Raw genomic sequence first — 14,550 nt, 5'->3', positions numbered from 1 at the left:
TGGTTCATTTTCAAAACAAAGCAATTTAAATTCTGATGAAATTTCTTTGCCTAGGGAATAGGCCAAGCCCTTAAGCAGGGACTGTGGACTATACTTAAATAAATAAAATAAAATAAATAAATAAATAAATAAATAAATAAATATAAATAAAAATAAATAAATATAAATAAATAAATAAATAAATAAAACTTAAATAAATAAAATAAATAAATAAATATACCCGAGTGCAATGTCAAGGCCTTGGCTGAGACCCAAGTGAAGGCCCAGGCTGGAAAAATGTTGCTGGGGTAGGGAAATTTCCGATCCCCCACTTACCTTATCTGTCAGGGATCTGATGCCAAGGCCAGGTTCAGGCCTGACACTGGGACCTGGTCTGGAGGCCAAGTCCTGAAGGTCCAGGCTTGATGCCTGGACCAGTCCTGGAATTGAACTGCCAAACACTAAAATGGCACCATCTGCTGAGGAGGAAGTGCTGTAGTTAATTTACTTTGGTGCCTCCCCAGCAGATGCCATCATTTGAAGAAGAAAGAAGGCAGAAGAGGACCTACATAGCCTGCACTCTGTCCTCTGGGCCTGCTCCTGGACTGATTCCTTGGTATCGGGACCCAGCCAAGGCCCAGGCATTGAGACCCGGCCTCTGGATCGGATCCCAGTGTCAGACGTAGGCCAAGACCCAGTTGTCGGGACCCAGCCTCCGGGCTGGGCCCCGATATTGGGCCTGGGCTTCCATGTCTGGAGCTTGCGTAGGGCCTAGGGTGAGGTCACAGTGACCTACTGTGGCCTAGGCCTATGCAAGGCTGAGGCTTCAGCCTGGGCCTAGGCCTCAACAGCAGATCCCCCTGGACTGGGTATGTGGGAACCAGGGATGATCCTGTCCCCAGCATTTTTCTGAGTGGGAGGGTTGGGTAGTGGGGACGGGAGGCCTTAGGAAGCCCCCTTTTTTATTTTGTTTTTTTAAATTAAAGAAACATAATAAAGATTAAACAAAAACAAAATTTGTGGAAACCTTCCAAAAAGACGAAACAAAAATGAAACTAATTTTTTACCCCTGCACACCCCTACCGATTTATATTACATTAATGGCATGACCAATGTACATTTGTTGATAAAGTATTATGCTGAAATATTTAAATAAAAGGGTAGGGAAAAAAGGGACTAATTTAGAAAAAGGTCATATGTAAATTAAAGTTCCAGATAAGGGATATAACATCCTCAGGGCTTGTTTCAGGTTTTGCTGCTGGCTCTATTGCAATGCTGACCCGTTTCCTTTTTCCAGAAGGGAGGAAACTGGGCCAGTCTTACATCCTAAATCTGTGTTGGATCTGTCATCCCTGATTCTTCCTCTTGAAAGAATCCCATAATACATCAGAATGGGGTTGTATGAAAGCCTGGACTGACTAATAACTCTCTCTTGAAACTGGGTACCTTGGCTGTTCTGGGACTGCCCCTGCTCTGGTGTGTTTTCTGGCCAGGTGGAACCACATATAGCTGCACAAAAAAAGAGCAAACAGCCATGAAACAGAGTCAAGGCATCAGTTGAAGAAAAAGGAAACCTACCATTTTGGAGGTCACAGAACCTACAACATTGAAATAAGAGTTTTGTATTCCTATTTCTCTGTATAGATTGAGAACTTCATGGTGAAGGTCCAGGAGCTGTGCTGAAAGGATGGGGAGTGGCCGCAGGAGGAGGCCAGAGTTAAATTCCTTAAATACCTATCAGGGAAATGTCAACAAGGTCTGCCAATTTCCTGCTTCCATCACAGGAACTACTATTGCCCTGCTACTCTTCAAGAAACCCTCATGACATTAATTCCATCCTTTCTTATTCCTTGGGTCACTGGCAGTATTTTCATGAAGTACTACTTATAATGCACTCACAGGCCATCTACTGAACTCAAGAGAATGTTAGAAGCTATTTCGAAAAACTTTACCAGGGAAAGTCAATGTCTCCCATCCATAAAGACCCATAGTCTTGATGGCTTGTAATGTAGGTGCCCAAAAAGTGCCACAAGGTTGGGAGCAGAGAGTATTGAAGACTATTGGACAGGTATGAAAACTGATACTTTCTGTGGTTGCTGGAAATAAATTGGGATACATTTCTTTCCCATTCCCACTGGAGGATCTGGAGATTAAACTATAATGTGAGGAGAAGGAAGGAGTCGAACCACTACCGGAAATGGCTGAAGGAATTGAAGAGTTGGTTGCTGGGAAAAGTATGGTAATAAATGTATTACATTTTATTTGTGAAGATTCATTGGACAATTTTCAATTTAAGTTGCTATAAACCATCAATTTGCTTTTACAACCTATTAGTTTTCAATGTGTTTATTGCAGCTGTCTAAGTGACGAGATTGTCAGTACTGTTTACAAGGTGTGGAAAGAGAGGTCGGGGTGTAGACAATGCAAAAGGGTCTTGTTACTGAGCTTCCCCACAGGGGATCCTGGACTCTCACAGATTAATTTTAAAACGAGCGTGCATGCGCCCATATTGGTGCACAAACAGAGATATGCTGGAATTTCAAATCATGCGCGCACTTGTGTGCACATGATTCAAAATATGTCTACCATGTGTAAGTATGCTCCTAATTTTAAGAGGTTACTTGAGTACATCTACTTCGTGTATCTTCCATAAGACCTTGCTGGCCTTCACGCGCGTATGTAAGCGAATTTTAAAACATTCTCGCATGAGGGACATTCCCAGATTTTCAACAAGTCCGCCAGATTTCCAGGTCAATACTGAGGTCTTCCAGACGTCTCTGGTTCTTCATCCAGCATGAGCCCCCAGATGACCTGGACCCTCACCCTGTCCTATCACTTCTAAAACACAATATCTGCAGACTTGGTCCTCATCAGGAGCAGCAGTAAAGTTACACAGCTAACAAGCCGCCACATGCTGCGGACTCCGGTTTTAAAATATGGAGTTATGCATGTAAGTGTTGGCCCCTGCCCTGGAACACCCATGCTCTGCCTATGGCCCACCCCCTTATTTTTGCCACATGCATGAGTATATACGCTCATAAATCATGGCGTTTAAAAATACGCATTGCTTGTGCATATGTGGGCTTTTTGCATGAGCAATGCTTTTAAAATCAAAGGGGCAGATTTTAAAAGCCCTACACACGTAAATACAGCTGGATTTACGTGCATAGGGGGGGTTACGCGCACTGAGCCTATTTTGCATAGGCCTGGCAATGCGCGCAAGCCCCGGGATGCGCATGTGACCTGGGGCTTAAAAAAATGGGCGGGGTGTTGGCGGTCCGGGGTGGGGCGGGGCGTAGCCAGAGGCCTCCATAGAGCCTCTAGGCTGGGGGATCGTGTGCCGGCACTCGGCCGGCGTGCACAACCTATGCCTGCCCAGAGGCAGGCGCAACTTGCAAAATAAAGGTATGGGGAGGTTTTAGTCTGAGTTAAGCCCTTTTCAAGACAGCCTACTGCAATCACTCTCTCACCCACACACTGTCACACATACTGGGGTACATTTTAAAACACAGTGCGTGAACAAAAGTATGCCGAATTTTATAAGATACGCACTGCCCATTCCCTCCAAGGCCGCTCCAAAATCTGAGCGGCCTCGGAGGGAACTTTCTTTCCGCCTCCCCCCACCTTCCCCTCCCTTCCCCTACCTAACCCACCCCCCCGGCCCTATCTAAACCCCCCTACCTCTGTCGCAAAAGTTACGCCTGCTCAAGGCAGGCGTAACTTTGCACGCACCGGGCCGGCTGCTGCGTGCCATGTTCCGGTCCGGGGGCTGGTCCGGAGGCTGCGGCCATGCCCCCAGAACGCCCCCGGGCCGAAACCACGCCTGTAGCGCCGCCCCGGATGACGCGCCGGCTGCGTCACGCCCCCGACACGCCCACGATGACGCGCGGATCGCGACACACCCCCCCCCCAGGAAAGCCCCGGGGCGTACGCGCATCCCGGGGCTCTGTGCGCGCCGGAAGCCTATGCAAAATAGGCTCGGCGCGCGCAGGGGCGTTTTAAAAGGGTTATGCGCGTACCTTATGCACGTAACCCTTTTAAAATCAGGCCATATGTTTGGCATACAGTTCTTTCCTAGAATTTCTATTCTCCACTCATCTACCCTTACAGTTACCTATGGATAACTTCTGGTTATTTGGGTGTTCATGCTATACTTACCTTCCCTGGATGACCTTCTTATAATGAACACAACACTTCAGAGCGTAAGACTACATTTATCTTTTATCCTTTTATAGTCTCCGAGATGTGAATGCAGCCAAGCCATAAGCACAGGTATAGTCTATAGAGGGAAACATCTTGTATGCTTCCCCACTACTGAAAGCACTGCACAGGAGGACAAGGGGCACAGACTGAGTGGCCCTTTCAACAATAGCATGACTTCCAGCACGGAAGAGGTGATTTATAGTTGGGCAGACAGGCATTCCAGTCACATGAAGGTGTTTGCAGCACGTTCTAATCAATCACCTCTATGTCCAAAAAGTTGATGATGAAAGAAAAAAGTAAAAAATAAAAATCTGTCTTATGTCACATTGAGAAAGGGCTACCTGGATTAATACAGATGTCTGAATTAACAATTAGACAAAGCCTAACCTTCTGCCTACTCATCCTCCCCAGTGGGGCGCAGCTTACCTCCACAAGGTTTCCAACTTCCATCCATTTGTAACTCCCTTCATCACTGTACCCACACTACGGAGCTGATGCAATAAATTGCACGTAAAAACTGCATCCAAACTGGGCGCCCTTTTTTACAATGTGTGCATAGTCATGTCTCCTGGGTGCCTGATGCAGTGTGGTAATGAGCTGTCGTGGTTAAAAAGGTCGTGCTAGGGATCAATTGTGCGCACAGCCATGGATTAGGTAAAAGATGTTCAATTTAAGAGCGTCCGTTTTCCTAATCCACACACAGCAATAGGTTAGGAAAACAGATGCTGGTAAATTGAGCGTCCGTTTTACTAAACTGGCCGCCGTCAAGACTTTTCTTTTCCCTCATGTTGCTGCTTTCTGTGATTCCTCCTACTTAATATTGCGATGATACTAAAAGTAGGAGGAACCATAGAAAGCAGGATCTTTTTTTGTTTTTTAGTGAGCCCTTGAAGCACAGCAAGACTTAATGCCAGTTCCAGGGCTGGCATTAAATTTGCCATGTTAAAAAGCACGTGTTGGGTGCACTGACATTTTTTGCATCCGATGCTATTACATGCCATGAGTGCTGTTAGCTACGCGCGTTTTTAATGCACTAATCCCTTTATTGCATCGGGTGTTAGCCTAGCGCGTCCAAAATGCACATCCATTCACTGGTTAAGTTGTGCGCTAGCCCAAGTGCACGATATTGCATTGGGCCCTTGATCTCTGAAAGACACATCTTCCAATGTTAATCTGCCTGCCAAAACACAGGTTTTGCTAGAACACCTGTCCATGTAGATAAAATGAGTTTTTGAGTTCTTTCCTTTTAAAGCTTCCAGCTGTGAGCTATCAGAGACTCCTTGATGTGTTCATGACCTTGCCCTCTCACCCACCTACACCACCCATAATTGGGAAGGACCCTAATACAGCAAGCCTGCAGCGCTTTGCAATTACCTGAAGCTCGGTCAAAACTAATTTCACTCAGATGCTTCCCATTCAGACATCAATTACATTACACAGAGTTTGTAGGCTAGATGTAGCTAATGAGACCCAGTAGAAACCCATTGGCTGTTGTATTCTAATGCACAGGACATATATAGTTTTCAAAACATTTGTTAGCTGCTGACTGAAGGTTCTCTTCCTTATTGATAAAATACCAGGTATAAGGAATAAAAGCAAAGGGAAATATGTAAAAATTCCAGGTTTCAGATGCCTTGCTTTCCTTACACCTTATGGACATGGGTTAGCAGTGGGCATCATATTATCAGGGACAGGTAAAGCCTATTGAAAGCAATAGGGATAAATCCTGGACTGGCTCTGACTGTCCCTGAAGACATGACGCTTACAGCTAACCCAATTATGCACTAACCCTAATCATACATATGAGGAAAATTTATGCAAACACCACAAATAGAACTCATTTATTTATTTATTTATTACTTTTATATGCCGTCATTCTGTGACCAATCATAATGGTTTACAGGAAATAAAACAATAAGATCAATACATCATAAATAAATTAAAATTACAATAAATATCATAACAAAATAAAACAAATAAATTACAAGAAATTAAGAATATAAAAAATAACATAAAAACAGATAAAAAATGCATGCCTCATTCTTCAAAACCAAAAATCTATTTAACTTCCTTGCCTTGATAGATAATATCCAATTAATCACAACCCTCAAAAGCCTTTGTAAAAAACCATGTTTTAAATTTTTTTTGAAAATCATAAAATCTGTTTGCAGCCATAAATAAATATTAAAGAATTCCATAATTTAGGTCCTGCTATTGAAATGGTTCTCTCCCTCACCTCACTCTAATGTGCAGTTCATACTGAACGAACAACCAAAAGGCCGATCTCAAATTTCTCTGGGGGATAAAAAAATTTAAAGCCACATTGAGTCATTCTGTTTTATTGATATTAATACATTTGGTTAAAGGCAAAGAACTTATGTACATTCAGCTAATATATGCGAAAAAAAACCTTACATGTGAACTTTTGCTATTTTTAAAAAATGAATGCATAAATTATACGTAGGTAAATCTTGCCATCTTATGTGTATTCACATGCCTTTTCCATGTGAATGCAAGTATATAAGAGCAAGTGTCATTGCCACTCTTCCTAACAGCATCATGTCTGGAAAAAGTGGAGCCCTGCTTAGGAAGCCTATCTTCTAACCACAGGTCGTGAACCTTGTGGTGAAGGAGGTAATAAAGATCGATCCAGTACATCTTATATGGGAAGGAGTCACGGAGAGTGGAATCCTTCAGGAAAGGGCGGACCTAGGAGAAAATCTGCCACAGACAATGTGGCCTTCCACAATAACAAGAGTGTGCAAGACCTCTGACACCAGGTCAAGAAGGAACAGGCCATGATGATGGAAGAGGGTAAGCCAAATTACATTTACCCAGGCAGAACAGATAATTCTCTGCATCAGCTGTGAGTGCTGTTGGAGATTTGTACACCTCAAGGTTGCCAAGGTGAGCAGTATTTGAAAGAAAGGCTTTTAAGGAGCTTGCATGTCATGACTATAATATGTAAAACCATACCTATACATACATATGTACCTTTATTGAGATATTCAATGGTACTGAAGGCAGATAGGGGCAGTTGTTAATAGTCATAACAAGCTGCCTATCCTCTATTTGTGTATGCATGTAAGTGAGAAACAAGAGTATAATTTAAGTGTTTACACCTAAGAGAATGCTAACAAAACTGGCTTGATATAAGTGGACTATAAGAATTTTAATAAATAAATAATAAATAATGTTTAGTAGCAGGAGGCTAGACCTTTGAGCTGTTCTCCATGCCTATAAGGAAGGTGCAACTGTAGAAAAGAGAAAACTGATAGAATGTGTAGTGACAGTTTGTACACTTTTAACTTTGTGCAGGGGAAGAGACTGACCAAGAATCGGATGGTCTTGCAACCAGTGGCCTTGGAAGGGCAAGATGGCATACATGCATGCTGCCAAAAAGCCTGGAGGAAGGCAGTGACGATGTGGAGGAGGAGGGGTCAGCAAAGTCCAGGGTTGACAGAGAGGAGACTGAAAGGAGGGTGGCTGCAGATTCCAAGCACTACCAGCAGGGCCGGATTAAGGTCAACTGATGCCCTAAGCACAGCCCAAGAATGGTGCCCCCTCGGCCCTTCCATTGCTTAACTGACAAGACATTAAGGCTCAGTAAATGCTGAAGGTGAACCAAGAGATAATGCTGAAGGTGAACCAAGAGATTAAAAATTCAGTTTTCTCCCAGGTCATCTCCCAGGCCACACCCCACAACTTTTTTTTTTAATTGTATTTATTTAACATTATATAGCAGTAAGCAATTTAAGAAAATTATTTACATATAACTAGGGGACAACAGGAAAAAAATGCAAATTTTCAACATTCTGTAATGCCCCCCTATCCTTGGTGCCCTATGCATGTGCTTATTTTGCTTAATGGTTAATTCAGGTCTGACCACCATCCTCTGTTGGAGGAGAAGGAGGAGGAAGTGAAAAGGGCCACCTACATCTAGCCACCTATTCTTGAGGTATTGCGGTGTACTGGAGTGAGGGGGAGGCCAAGCACTTTGAAGAGGGCAGCTTTTCTGATAGAGAGGTGCCTTGCATTCTAGCAGAAAGCCAAATTCTGCAATTAAATGAGTTGCAGACCAGATCATAGGCTTACAACAGGACATCTAGGGCCTGAAGGAAGTGGTGCATGAGGAAATGCAAGGTGTCTGTCAGGAGATCCAGGGCACTGGCAGAATGCTGCAGGAGGAACTGCAGGGCATGACTGTCGTCTGGAGGGAGTGCTGCAGTAGATGCCACGTTGCCAACTACGGCCAGCTCCGTGGCAGCCATCAGTCCACTGGATGCAGCCTCCCCAGGCATTTGTTGTAAATGGCCTCATCAGCTGATAGTGCTCTTATAAGGACGTGAGTGAAATTGACAGCCCCCCAAAACCATGAGGAAGTGCACAATTTGGTATAACTCAGTCATAATTTGTTGATACTGTTTTCTCTGAGGAAAAAATATGTAGTGATGTGTTTTCCTGAGAAAAGCAGCCAAAAACTGATTAATACTATGGAGGTGACTAACTGGCTTATTCCAACCATGATCCCAAGAGGTGTTTGCCTGGAAGGGTGTTGATGACCAAAAAGGCCAGGGCCATAGTAACTTTGAGGTGTACTGACAAGGCAAGGCCTCTCCGGGTGGAAGGGCTCAAGTCGTGCTCTAACTGCTGGCATAAGTATAATATGATTTCCTTGTTGAACCCGAACCCGCACATGACTTGCTCCTTAGACAGATCCAAAAACTGTGCCCTGGTCCTGTATACTCTCTGTAAGGGATACTTTCTCCTCCTCATCTATTCTCTCTCCCTTCTCAACCATGGGTGCCATAAGTATTCATAAATTATTGTCATTTTGGAAATGTATTTCTTCTGTCATTCAGCCCCCAGTATACGCCAGTCATACTCACTCACCTCCCCCAGTGTGCCCCAGTCTGGCCCAATATTCCCCAATCACACTCGTTCACTCCCTCCAGTATGTACCAATATGGCCCAGTTTGCCCTAGCTACCACACACACACACACACTCTCTCTCTCTCTCTCTCTAACCCTCTCTGGAATGCTGTGCCAGTCACTAACAGGTTCCCTCAAAGAAAACTAACAATCCAGACAAAGTTAAAAGTAGCAAGGCAACAAACTTCCGGGCAAGGACTACAAATTCACAGATTCCCCCACCCCCAACCCTTCTGCCTCTCTTCCTAGCCTTCTGCAGTGTCCAGTCAGTGGGAAAAGCCAGCCCCCAAATACCAGGTCACAAAAGAGAATGCAATTTTGAATTTGGTGCTCAAATTAGCTGTAATAAAAGTATTTGCGCAGTCTTGATAAAATAGCATCCAGTCTGCTCCATATACATACATACATATGCTGGGGGGGGGGGGGGTTCCCATGCAAATCCTTTGGTCTAAAAGTAAGGAAAAATTACGATTGTTGTAAAGAGTCTTCAAAGGCTGTGACACTTGTGTAATGGACCTCTGGGCTCATTAGCATTATGGTCCTGGGGTCAGGAAAGTGGGGAGACACCATTCTGTACAGCCCCTGCCACTGAGGGAGCTGGGATGGACGCCCTCTTGAGATGATTTAAAAGCAGCTTTTTCCCCAGAGCTCTGGGGGCAGCACAGTTCAGTTGTAGAGATTGGAGGAAGCTCGGGAGAATTTTCCTTCGTTTGTACTTTTGGGCCAGTGTTAGGGCCCAGGCAAACCTTACTTGGTGGCCATGGAAAGGGTCAGGGAGCAGCCCTTTCAATCCACTCAAGGGCTGGCTGGGTTTGTTTCAGGACTCTAAACATTTTCCTCTGTAAGAAGCCCGTGAAATCCTTGGGTATTCGCCTGGAGAGGGGATCACGGGGAACCTTCTCCCTGGGTGGGCCCAGGATAGGGAAGACCTGCTCCTCTGCAACTTCCTTGAGGACAGAGATATGACGGTGACCCGCTGCAAAGACCTTCTGGTGTTTGGATCAGTTTGGGGGAAAAAGGACAATTTTGTTAGAAGAGCTGGGAGGAAGAGAGTTTTGCTGCCCTTCTCCCTGCCCAGCGGAGGAACATCGAGAGCTGTGTGTTCCAAGTGGATTCCGAGAAAGTGAAAAAGATCGAGAGAGACATAGGAGAACTGTGAGTAAGGCCAAACTTGTGACTTTTTGAGGACTCCCCAACCGAAGTCTTCACCCCTGGGAGAGAGAAATTTGAGATTTTCTGTGCCAAGACTGTGTTAGTATTTTTGACAGCATCAGAGGGTGTTTTTCTACTCCAAACCATTCACCTCGGCCGCCTGGGAACCTCATTTGTCCAAGCTCTGGAAGGCGAGTGCTTCCTTTGCCCTGTCAAAGAGAGAGAGAGAAACCCTTGATATAGAAGTTACTAGGGATGTGAATCGTTTTTTTGACAATTGAAAATATTGTACGATATTTTCAAAGTCATCAGAAATCGGGGGCTCCCCAAAACCGATAGGAAAACCCCACAAAATTGTTTGTGGGGTTCTCTTATCGTTTTGGGGAGGGCGGGAAAAACGGCACACAAAAATAACCCCTAAAATCCCCTGACCCTTTAAAACATATCCCTTAGCTTCCCCCACCCTCCCGATCCCCCCCAAAACTTTTTAAAAGTACTTAGTGGTCCTTGGGGGTCGTGGGAGCGATCTCCCGCTCTCGGGCCGTCGGCTGCCACTAATAAAAATGGCGCCGATGGCCTTTGCCCTTAGCATGTGACAGGGTTTCCGTGCCATTGGCCGGCCCCTGTCACATGGTAGGAGTAATGGACGGCCGGCTCCATCTTTAAAAATGGTGCGGGCCATCCAGTGCTCCTACCATGTAATAGGGGCCGGCCAATGGCACGGAAACCCTGTCACATGCTAAGGGCAAAGGCCATCGGCGCCATTTTTATTAGTGGCAGCCGACGGCCCGAGAGCGGGAGATCGCTCCCGGGACCCCCACTGGACTACCAGGTAATTTTAAAATGTTTTGGGGGGGGGGAAGCTAAGGGATCTGTTTTAAAGGGTCGGGGTGGGTTTTTTGTTTATCGGCTCGGATGCAGCCGATAAAAAAAAACAACGATTGGACCGCACGGAAAAAATTTCACGATGTGAATCGGAACCGGAATCGGAACCGATTCCGGTTCCATTCACATCTCTAGAAGTTACAGCACATTTTTCTTTCTGTGCAAAAATTGCACCCTATTTACCAATGTATATATATATTCTAGCATGTTTAATAAGAAAACCATTGGTACATAACTGGACACATTTTTGTGCTGGAGTAAAATTTCGATACATTTGCTCCCTAGTTTTATTGTTGTTGCATAATGTCAGTTATGCATTTTTTTACAAATTCCATCCGACAGAAGAATTTTGCGAGCTACAACCAGGGAGGTTTCTCATCTCTGGCTTGCTCAGGACAGATCTAAAGAGAGCCTCGTGCCAGAGGCTCTAGCTATATGATCTCAAAAAATCATGTATTCAATCATGTATTCAATTTTTACTGTTGATCTAACAAAAGATATAATAACATTCAGAGATTCCAGTTTTCTTCAGAATCAATATAGCTTCTAGAGCTCTATACTACTATAAAAAACAGTAATAATAAATCACAGATATTTTTCTACCTTTTTTGTCTGAGATTTTGCCTCTTCATGTTGTTCTTAGATTTCCTTCTGCTTGCCTGTCTTCCCATTTTTCCATCTCCTGGTTTTACTTTCCATTTTACTTTTTCTTCTATACACTTCTTCCTTTTTCCAACTCTCCTGCTGCTTCCCTCTTTTCCTGCATCTTCCTCTGTCTTGTTCTTTCATCCCCTACCTCATCCCTCACTAACCTTGCTTGAACAAATGCTCCAGTACCAGTGAATAAAAATGTGATGCTGCTACGTGCTTGCTCTGTTAAAATTTGAATTGGCTTTACACGTAACATCATCCTAATTCAAGAATTATATTTCCATGTACGTTACGTAAATATAACTGAATTTCTTGGAGCCAGAATTGTAATAACTAGCAAGAAGATTTTCCAAATTCTTTTTTTGCATGTGACCTGGCTGTTTTCTTTAGCAACTTTGGGCCACCAGCCCAATCAGAACCAGGACTGGAATCCTGGGGCCATAAGCCTTCGTTTGCAGTAACTTGGGGATTCCCCCTCCCCCATTTTATATCCTCTCCCAACGTATGTCTAGTGCAGTCATTGCTGTAATGGTCCTAGGCTGGGGGGCCATGCCCCCGGGCTCCTTCCCAATTCCTACAATCTTGGACACTGAATCCAGCCACTAGGTTTGTCACCCTAAGGCAATGAGCATGTCTCCCTCCAGGGACTGGGGAATACTGCATCCCCAAGTCCAGAGGACTCAGGGACTGGAAGACAATGCAGGGATCATAAAAGTGAGGATTTTTGGCTTGACAGAGCACAGTACTTAATATTAACCAAGCCACTAGGCCAGCCCAGTTTTGCCAACTTCTGACCAGCTACTTCACTCGAGCTTCTTTCTAATTTTAACTTCTAAGTTATCGTTCAGTAACTCTTGCAAAGATTAATGACAGAAAACTTTCTTTTTTTTTAAGAATGCAAAGTTTGGATGAACCCTGTTGGGCAGAAGAAGATGGAGAGGCAACAGAACATCCGTATTACAACAGTATTCCCAATAAAATTCCTCCTTCTGGTGGCTTCATTGATTCTAGGCTGAGGACTAAGCTACCAAGTCCTGGAGACAGTATCCAGGTCTGTAATATCTTATGTGATACTGGGCAGCAGTTTTATCAGAATAATTATTTAGAAGGTATTTTTCATCATAATGGGGAACCCCAACCCCCACCCTGCTGAAAACAGCATTATATGCAAAGTTGTTGCTATGACAGGCCATGGTCTTTGATAACATTATATTATATTCTCCATTAGATCATAACTCTAAATAAAAAGTGAGGCATCTAAGAGTGGTCATTGAGACACAGAAAGGTGGTGCATGCTTTTGTCTTGATTTCCTAATAATTGTGGGCATAGTTTCAAAAGCATTTACACACACCAAACATGAATTTGTGCATGCAAATGGGCTATTAAAACTTGCCTGGGGAGTTTGTATGCATAGACGTATGCTCAGAACTGATCCCATGTGTGCTTTTACAAGCACTGGAAGGTGGCTTTCTAGGGGTGGAGTTGAGATGGGGGTTGGAGATGGCATTAGCATTTACACGCATGCACGTAAAACTCTTCGCACACTTTTATACCTGCTCTTGCTAATGAGCAGGTGTAAGTACAAGTACATATGTGGCACTGCATTCCACATGTACACGCTGGACTTGTGTGTATAAGTCCGCTTTGAAAATCTGGGCTAAAGTCTGCGGACCACGGAAAATGACCCTCACTAAGTGATGGTCAATGTAATTTTGGATGGGTGAGGACTGCTCCTTTGTGTATCTGCAGGCAATTTTTGTTCAAACACAAATGATATAGAAGTTACAGCACATTTTTCTTTCAGTGCAAAAATTGCACCCTATTTACCAATGTATATATATATTCTAGCATGTTTAATAAGAAAACCATTGGTACATAATTGGACACATTTTTGTGCTGGAATAAAATTTCGATACATTTGCTCCCTAGTTTTATTGCTGTTGCATAATGTCAGTTATGCATTTTTTTACAAATTCCATCAGACAGAAGAATTTTGCCAGCTATAACCAGGGAGGTTTCTCATCTCTGACTTGCTCAGGACAGATCTAAAGAGAGCCTCATGCCAGAGGCTTGGTACAGAGTGAATGAAGCTGCTCTTCTGGGCCTCCCTTTTTGCATACACCTCCTGTCAGCTGCAGATTTTCTTCATTCTGACAAAAAGTACACCCCCACCCAAAAAGGAGACTTCATTTTATCAACTCAAGTTAATTAATGCAAAGTACATCCTTCAAGTTTCTTTCCATTCACCCATCAGTTTGTAAAAATGAGACCTTAATTGACCATGTGCGTATTCTGTGACTTCTAGGTCAAAGCTGCTCGGTTTACAGATTTAAATACTTTCTTGTAAATTTGGTTACCGTTCAGTGAGAAAAGAATATGGAGCTTGGACTGTGTTCTTTTCAGAAATGATGTCATTAGACTGTAGAATTTTTGCCGTCTAATGGTTTGACATCAACTCAATAGATTTTACACTCTGATCTTAGTATTATATTGTATTGTTGATATTAAGGACAGAAAAACTTTAAAACTTTTTTCATCTACTCTAGTCTGAATCAATAGCAGGAAGAGAGCAAACTTATTACCAGGGCCGACACTTTGGAGAGAAATCCTGTGATGATTGGCAACATGCATGTGTCAGACAAGGTGAGCTGCATTTTAATCATTGATACCATTCTCTTAAGGCTTAAAATTCTGCTTGAAAACGTTGTTGACATATATGACTTTCACTTCAGTACATGTAACACTGC

The 14,550-nt window shown here is 43.7% G+C and overlaps 1 protein-coding gene across 1 annotated transcript in view; it reads left to right on the top strand.

Moving 5' to 3' along the window:
* The window catches only part of SHC3 (SHC adaptor protein 3), a 311,762-nt gene that overhangs the window by 231,401 nt on the left and 65,811 nt on the right, over positions 1–14,550 (top strand). The window contains exons 8-9 of the mRNA XM_029618404.1: positions 12,697–12,857; positions 14,363–14,446. Coding sequence (XP_029474264.1) covers positions 12,697–12,857; positions 14,363–14,446 — 245 coding nt within the window. The remainder of the gene's footprint in view (positions 1–12,696; positions 12,858–14,362; positions 14,447–14,550) is intronic.

Source organism: Rhinatrema bivittatum, chromosome 1 (genome assembly GCF_901001135.1).
Source record: "Rhinatrema bivittatum chromosome 1, aRhiBiv1.1, whole genome shotgun sequence".
Classification (NCBI taxonomy): Eukaryota; Metazoa; Chordata; class Amphibia; order Gymnophiona; family Rhinatrematidae; genus Rhinatrema; species Rhinatrema bivittatum.
The sequence above is the reverse complement of the archived record's forward strand: the minus strand, read 5'-3'. Positions and strand labels throughout refer to the sequence as shown.